The sequence below is a fragment of the Bos indicus genome, chromosome 9 (assembly GCF_029378745.1).
Source record: "Bos indicus isolate NIAB-ARS_2022 breed Sahiwal x Tharparkar chromosome 9, NIAB-ARS_B.indTharparkar_mat_pri_1.0, whole genome shotgun sequence".
Taxonomy (NCBI): domain Eukaryota; kingdom Metazoa; phylum Chordata; class Mammalia; order Artiodactyla; family Bovidae; genus Bos; species Bos indicus.
In genome coordinates, this window is record NC_091768.1 from 14,985,465 (window position 1) to 14,994,217 (window position 8,753).

Here is an 8,753-nt window from a genome sequence, read left to right on the forward strand (position 1 = left end):
TAATGAGATTCTGTAAGAGGCTGGGCAGACTCCTGCATTCAGTAGCAGGTTAGGTATACGGCTCCCAAGATCTGACTTCCGAGATTCAAGGCTGAAACACCTTTCATCAGGTGTGTTGAGATGGATTTGTACAATAAGCCTCAATGTTTTAAAAGGCAAAGACTTAGTTTGGCTATTTCAGATTTGACTCCATTTTTCTAAATATATTGACTTTCTCAACTTTATCCAGAAATTGAAGTTTAGAAAACCATTACTCATAGATTACCCCGAGGTCTGACACACCTAGACTCATCTTCATGAGTGTACAAGTGCACACCTCACAGAGGAGATGACAAAGTTTGACTCCTTCTATTCCCCCAGAAGATTAACTTAGTGACAGATGAACTAAGTATTTTAAGGAAAGGCTCACTTCACATTATGGATTAAACTAACGCAACAGAAGCTCACTCTGAGTGTGAAAAGAACAAATGCTGGATTATTTTACAGCTACTCTACTAAAGCCTATTTTACACTGCAGAATACATCCAATATTCTTAATCATAAAGACACACAGCTAAGAGAGGGGAAAAAAAAAACAAAACTTGAACCCCATAAGCCAAAAATAACCTGCTTCTACTAACCTCAGGTACTAGCACATCCCAGGATACAGTACAGCACGGAGGAGGAAGAGGGAAAGACTCAAAGACTCTCCATGTGTCAAGCTCTTTTAGAGCTGAAGACCATTCCCTGTTGTAATCTGAAGCTGCTAAAAATAAAGTCACTAAAATAATACAACAGTACTTTATATAACCTAATGACAAAAGAAACATTTTTTGCTCCTTACCAAGGTTTATAAGGCTCATATTACTGGTATACTGTATCTTAAAGTGATAAAATAAAACAAGGCATGGTAAAGACTGCTTTATTGGTGGCAGCTAATACAAGTCAATAAATATTGATCCCCAAAGAACTCAGTTACGTATCAGATTACTGGTCCACAGAGAGCTGAATGGAATTGACCCAACTGATTGCTGGGAGGATAAACTCAAGTCAATCCTGCTTCTTGGGAAATGAAGCCACAGCCAGTTCATACATGGCATATGCCGTTCCTGAAAAATGAGAAGAAACAAAATAAGAACTTAAGAAATCTTGAGGTTTAAATGTATAAACTCAATATTCCAGCTAAAAAGTTGTAAGGTAAAGGCAATCTTGGTATTAAGACTACTTTTATGAGAACATACAAAAGTATTTTGATAGATGCTGGCAAAATTAAAAATATATATATATACAAACACACTTAATGTCATTTCAATATTAGTTAACTTGTATAGCAAGTGTTAGACACAGGAAAATAATGTATTCCCTAACTTAATGGCATGGAAAAATTTTAAATAAGTTAAGAATATATAACCTAAGATTGCCTGAGAAATGCTAAGAATGATTCAAAAGCCAAAGAAGGACAAATATCCAAAGCCTTCCCTGAAGTGTATCATCAATATAAAACCAAGGAGGAGTGACATATAATTTTTAAATAATCAAATCTATAAGTAAGAATTTCTAATTCAGGACTTTACCTTAATAAAGCCCAAATGTCACTCTCTGGTTGTCCGTAAACACCCCTTCACTACATCAACTCAAGTCAAAGAAGGCACCTTGGCACAAGCAAGGGGACTTTGTGATTAGGGTTTAAATATCAGCTATTCTACAAAGAAGTGATATTATCTTGAGTAATTAACATAACCCCTTCATGGACCACAGCCTGGTCTCAGCGAAGGGGCTTAATGAATCTATGAGCCAAGCCACGCACAGCCACCCAAGATACATGGGTCATAATGAAGAGTTCTAACAAAACGTAGTCCACTAGAGGAGGAAATGGCAAACTACTTCAGTATTCTTGCCTCCACCATGAGGGGAGCCTGGTGTGCTGCAGTCCATGGGGTCAAGGAGTCAGACAGGACTTAGCAACTAAACAACAAAATTAACGTAACTTCATCTTTAAAAGGAGGATACATTACAGACTTAATACAAAGGTTATAGAAACCCATGTATGTGGCTTTCCTATCAACAGAACGAGCACACAGTAATCACTAATATTATGTTCCCTTCTCCTCTATAGAGGAATCATTCAAATTCCTAACTCTGCTTCTAGAATACCAATTTGTGATATTCCAATCACAAATACCAATTTGTGATTGCTAATACTGAATAATGGACCCACCCAATTCACAGAAAAAATATCAAAGCGCTTTACATGTAGTGAAAAAAGGACTGTGTTGCACAAGGTTTTATTTCCATCATAAATACGTATGTACATGGTTTACATGTAAAGTGTGTTTCTATTATGCATCACAGTCAAAATACCTAAGAACCCCTGTTACAGGAGACGGGCTGTAGCAGCTATCTTTGACTCCTCCAAAGGCCTGCACAGCCACCAGAGGCACGCTCCAAAAGCCACCTCTATCACAAGAGAATCATCAAACTTCACTGGCTTATGTTTTTTTAAGACACTAAATTGTTCTTATACAATGTGTATCAATCATCTTCTTGAGTCATTGTATGGGAAGCAATTAAGACCGCAGGTTCTGGGGACAGACTGCCTGTGTTAAAACACTGGCATAGTGAGAGCAATGACGTTGTTAGCTATCCCTACTATGACTTTGCTATACAGCAAGCATTCCACCAACTTACCACCAACTGTAAGAATCATGGTGGCTCTATACAGGAGGGCATCAGCTATCCCACCCTTCAGATGCACTGGAATTCCATTATCCTCCTAAGATAAATAATAATAATTAATACATGTGTTATTAGCTTCCAACTAAATGAAAAAGATTAATCCATTCATATGAAAGTAAGTGGCTTCTTAGACACCTGGAACTGAAATATTTTAAATATCAAAATTAAAAAGGACTGTAAGTTTCCTGATTCTTTCTCTACTGCAACTACTTTTAAAATAAAAACTACTTTTAAAATAAAAGTTAATTTCAGATCTAAAAAAGATGCTCTTTTCAAGGAAAATATAAACAGTAAAGCTGTGAAAATATATTAAGTTCATCAATTTTAAAAATGCAGTAACCATCAAACTTTACATTTGGTTATAGGGATCTTCCTTCCCTTAAAAAATGGGGAGATTATTTTGGTTTATAACCCTAAATTACATCTTTAGTCCCCCTGTGCAGCACCTGGCATATAATAGATATTTTATACATCTATTAAATATGTTTTATTTTTTGTAGCATACAAGACAGAATTTTTTTTAACCATTTAAAATTTTCTTTATGAAAAACCAGAGATCACAATAAAACAAAAAATCAATAACCTAACTACTTATAAAAGGTAAACTGTTATGTTCCATTAAGTCTTTCCTCATGAGAAATCCACTATTAACAGCAAAATACATATCCTTAATTTTTTAATGCTTATATTGTCAAAGCTTTTAAATTATACACATACTTCTTTAATACATGAAATGAGATTGTGCTAGATGATCTATCACACTATTTTTCACTCAATACTTATCTTAAAAACCACTGTTAGTCCATTTAAACCACTTTGTTCCTTTTAATGGCTACATAGCATTTCACTGTGTAAGAAGTGTCATAATTAGCCAATCCTTTATTAATGTGTGTTTAGGTTGGGATTTTTTTATATTAAAATCCCATAATGAATAATAGCCTATTTCCCAATTTTATATATTTATGCTACTATTCTGTAGGAAAGATCCTTTTTGTGTGTGTGTGTAATTTTCTACTTTTTGGTCACACCTCACGGCATGTGGGATCTTAAGTTTCCCAACCAGGGATCCAACCCATGCTTTCTGCATTGGAAGTGCAGTTTTAACTCTGGACTGTCAGCAAATTGCCTATGTAGCAAAGATTTTTAAAATGGGAGTCCTGGATCATAGCATATGTAATTTGTTTCTAATGATACTTTCAAACACCCTGTAAAATTTCTATACCAATACTACAACCTGGCATGTATCAATGTACTGTATAAGAATGTACATATCTCCCATACCTGGCTATCATAACCTATTTTAAATCTTCTAAAGTTTTGACAATCAATCAGGGGGTAAGAGTAGCAACTTGTCATTTTAATTTGCATTTCTTACTGATTTATAGCTCTCTGTATAATAAGGATATTAACTTTTCGTTAATTTTAAAACTTTTCTCTCAATTTGTCACTTAGCTCTTGTAACCACAGAACATTTGAAATTTTCATGTCACCAAACCGTGCAATTTTTCTCCTTTACAGCTTCTAGGCTTTGTAAAGACTTTCTTAGCATGGCTCCTAAGATTAAACCTGATTGTGGTAATCATTCACGGATATATTAAATGTAACAATGTACACCTTAAGTAAAAATCAGGTACAACCTAAACGCATACAATTTTTACTTGTCAAACAAACATACCTCAGTAAAACTGGAAAAAATTCTCCTATATTATCTTTTAGGTTTTTTTTGAGGGAGAAGTATTTACATCTAAAATTAATCTTTTAATATAAAATATAGAAGGGATGTAACTTTACTGTCTTCATAAGAGCCAGCCAGTTTTTCCAGTATCAATTTACTGTATCCTTTCCCCACTAATATGAAATACACCTTTAACATGTATCAAGTTTCCATGCATGTATTTGTTCTACTTCCGAGCTCCTTCTATCTGTCCACTACTGTGCAACTACCCCGAAGAGTACCGACACAAGGTGACCCCTCCAAAAGAAAGTGTCTTGACCTTTACCCTTCCCCCCTCATTTCCTCTGCTGTCTCAAAGGCCTCCTGGTTATAGCAAATGCCCGGTTAGCTATCAATAGGCAGTTTCTTATTATTCTTTTGCTAACACAGCAGGATTGCTAACAAACAGATTTACCTCCTACCTCCAACTTTCAGTAATCTAATTTTACAAGTAACACCTATAAAATACTTCAATACCTGAAACAGCTTTTGTTTCTCTGGAACCTTATTTTCAAACTGCCTGCGTGAAGAAGTACTTATGGTCCTCTTAGCAATCTGACGGAGAGCCTGAAATTTAAAAATCCATTATGTTAGACTTAGGGCTTAAAGAAACCCTTAACCATTTCTAATCTTCAGTACTACAGAAAAGTGAAACTTACAGTTAAAACATATCTGATTCGTCAATAACAAAGCTATACACAAGCACTGAGGTTTTCCTCTGTTTCCTGTCCATTGCATTTTACATTGCATTCTGAATTACCAAATACATTCAAGAAGTAATTCATGTAGATTTTGAGCGAAAAAAATTATGACCTTTACCTGAACTGAACCAGTAACAATATATGAGGAAAACATACTGATACATAGATATTATTATAAAAATAAACAATGGTTACAAAAGAACACTAGAATCAAAGTTTTTTATTTAATACTGTACCAGATTATTAAAAACCTATTAGTTGGTATTAAATAAACTGGCATGATTCCTATTTAATTAAAATGTTTCCCTCATTACATTTTTCCTCAAAAATCAACAGGGTATAAATCTTTTACGAGAGACTTGCGTTACATATCCAGTTGGATTAAAACAACAAATGTGCACTCCATTTTCTAAAATAAATAATATATTGAGAAGATCAAGTCTTACTGGATAATTACCAAAGAAAACGACCACCGTTACATTTTCCTTTTCTTTCTCAAAATTCGGGGAAACTATTTCACATGCTCAACGTCGGTGGAGGGATAAAGGACACTGCGGTAAACCGCCTGGTGATAGCAACACGACCCTTCGGCCATGAATGCTCCTAAAGTCCCACCCAAAACTGAATAGATTGTTTTCAAACTACCTTTTGACACCCATAAAGCCTACAACCACTGAAACTCAAACCTTTCATTATCAGAGGATGTATCTTTCCGAGGCTTCCGGGTATCAGAAACTTCCCACCTGGACCCTCAAGACCAGGGGTGGCGACTAAGAGCCCCAGGCGTATGTAACGCACAACCTTCTGGCCTCCTCCCAGGCTTCTCCTCTCCCTACATCTATCCAGCACAGCTTGGGGCGAGAGGGATGCACGGAAGGGAAGGAAGGTCAAGCGAAAAGGACACCAACCAAGGTGACTTCCGAAGCCGCCCTCTCCCTTCCTTCCCAGGGGTTTTCCGTCCTGACTCTCCAACCTCCGCTCCCAACCCTCCCGCCCTACATCACAATGGCTAGCCGAGAAGCTCCTCACCAGAAGATTCCGTAGCATCTTGGCTCAGTTACTACCCACCAACCGCGACAACTGACCACCAGCAACAAGAACGCCCCACGCTGGAACCGGAACTACCGTCTGGCCTTGCGCAAGCGCCTGGAACCCAAATAGTTCCGGGCGGAGGCGGGGCCGGCGCTCCTAACCATAGAGAGCAAAAGGAAAGAGAGGGCGGCCGGCTGGCTGAGGCCGCTCTAGGCGGCTGGCTGTCTCTGCGCCTCGGCCTCTTCCTTGAGCGGCAGAATGGTCCAGGAGCTGAGGCTGGGGAGACACAGACGACTTTTGAGACCAGAGAGGCAAGCAGTGAGGAGTTACGTCCTCTTTTTAACTAGCTTAGATAAAATTAATATGAGGCCAGGCTATGAAAGAAAATTAGTTTGTGTATTTTGAACAAGAAGCCGTAGAACTCTGAGCAACCTGGTTTGGCTGGATAAAATACGAAACAAAAAGGGTTAACTCCTCTTACACGGATACATTTTTTTTTTTTTTTTTTTCTCCACTGTCGTGAGACCGTTACTGTTCCTTGAGCTGAGCATGTGCCGTGCAGAGCTGCGTCGGGATACCAGTTTTTATCTTCCTCTACCTTTGGATGCTGCAGAACTCCCCATTCATGAAACTCTCCCACAGGGTCGCGAAGTTGTGGAAACTGTTCGCTTGTTTCTCTGAGTCTGGGAGAACGCTGAGAACAGGGGGAAATTTTAATTGGGGGGCCAGAAACGAGAGAGCAAATTTAGACTCTTGGGGCTTGCTGCCTCAGGCTGGCCGGGCACGTTCCGTGATTGGACTTGCTAAGCACAGATAGCAGTCCTGCTTAAATAACCCCACATGACAAGTACCCACCCCCAAGTGGCTATAAATATAAAAACAGCTACCCCATACTACAATAAATATGTCCACCTTTTCACAAACATAATTATTCCATTGTCATTTCAAAAAGAAAGCTGATGATATATGGGGTCAGCTAGGTGAAACATGTAGATAAAATAACTGAAATTCCTTCTAGTCTTTAGGGTTAGAGCCAAGTTACTTGTTCCCAGTTCTTTTCCTCACAAATTTTAATACCCAATTATTTATTAATTTGTATATTTATAAACTATGAATAACCAATTCATCTATTGCCTAGATTGGGGCTGAAAGGACCTGGTTTATTCTCCACTCTGAATTATGCACTGTAATCAAGTACTTGAACATAATTACCAGGGGCCAAGGAAAGTTATGACCAACCTAGATAGCATATTCCAAAGCAGAGACATTACTTTGCCAACAAAGGTCCGTCTAGTCAAGGCTGTGGTTTTTCCAGTGGTCATGTATGGATGTGAGAGTTGGACTGTGAAGAAAGCTGAGCACCGAAGAATTGATGCTTCTGAACTGTGGTGTTGGAGAAGACTCTTGAGAGTCCCTTGGACTGCAAGGAGATCCAACCAGTCCATTCTAAAGGACATCAGTCCTGGGTGTTCTTTGGAAGGAATGATGCTAAAGCTGAAACTCCAGTACTTTGGCTACCTCATGTGAAGAGTTGACTCACTGGAAAAAACTCTGATGCTGGGAGGGATTGGGGGCAGGAGGAGAAGGGGACAACAGAAGATGAAATGGCTGGATGGCATCACCGACTCGATGAACGTGAGTTTGAGTGAACTCCGGGAGTTGGTGATGGACAGGGAGGCCTGGCGTACTGCGATTCATGGGTCGCAAAGAGTCGGACACAACTGAGCGACTGAACTGAACTGAACTGAACAGCTGGGGCATAGCGATTTTTTAATGGATTGTCTATAATTTGTAACTGTTAAAGTTGTATATGCTCTTATGTTTTCTCCATTTAGCCAACTGGATAGTAATTAAGAACAGAGATCATGTGAATTTCTTACCATTCCCCTGGGATTGCTTAAAGGCGGTAACCTACTAGCCAGCAATGAATTAATGACATATCGCTAAAGGTCGGATATAACTGAGCGACTTCACTTTCACTTTTCACTTTCATGCACTGGAGAAGGAAATGGCAACCCACTCCAGTGTTCTTGCCTGGAGAATCCCAGGAACGGGGGAGCCTGGTGGGCTGCCGTCTATGGGGTCACACAGAGTCGGACACGACTGAAGCGACTTAGCAGCAGCAGATTAGCAGATTTACAGTTTTGTCCAAAAAGAACCAAAGGAGCACATAAAATAGATTTTAAAGTAGATGTAGTTCCTTATATTCATGTCATTACAATTTCCCCCTTATTAAATCATCATTCCATGAGCATATAAACACATTCCCAAATTAAATCTCGTAGGAGTTCAGTTACAGTAACATTTCTCTTCTCCACCATAAAACAGATTTCCTTATACTTTTTTCCCTTCCACTCCTAATGTTTAAACTGTATCAATTTTCCTCTTTTCCATCTATTGGCTACATTTAACACAGTAGATCATTCCCTCACAGTATCTCTTCAATTTTTACTTTGGAAATAAATCATATAGTAATACAGTATTAACGTGTATAGTTCGAAAGTTGATCCCAATGAGACTCTCACGCTCCTCCTTCAGTGGTTCTATTTCAGAAGCTGCCACTACTAGTTTCCTTTCTTTGATCCTCATCC

General features: G+C 38.5%; 1 protein-coding gene across 1 annotated transcript; it reads right to left on the reverse strand.

Moving 5' to 3' along the window:
- Positions 1 to 885: 885 nt before the first annotated feature.
- COX7A2 (cytochrome c oxidase subunit 7A2) lies at positions 886 to 6,397 on the reverse strand. Its single transcript, XM_019967038.2, has 4 exons — positions 6,160 to 6,397; positions 4,907 to 4,996; positions 2,668 to 2,752; positions 886 to 1,088 (listed from the first exon to the last, which is right to left on the reverse strand). The coding sequence occupies exons 1-4, from the start codon at positions 6,175 to 6,177 to the stop codon at positions 1,030 to 1,032; spliced, it is 252 nt and encodes an 83-aa protein (XP_019822597.1). The 5' UTR covers positions 6,178 to 6,397; the 3' UTR covers positions 886 to 1,029.
- Between the last annotated feature and the right edge of the window lie 2,356 nt (positions 6,398 to 8,753).

Coding starts and splice junctions, on each gene's coding strand:
- COX7A2 (XM_019967038.2), bottom strand. Junction 2,753..4,906: donor AGAAACAAAAGCTGTTTCAG/GTATTGAAGTAT, acceptor TATTTATCTTAG/GAGGATAATGGAATTCCAGT. Junction 1,089..2,667: donor CATGATTCTTACAGTTGGTG/GTAAGTTGGTGG, acceptor CTCATTTTTCAG/GAACGGCATATGCCATGTAT.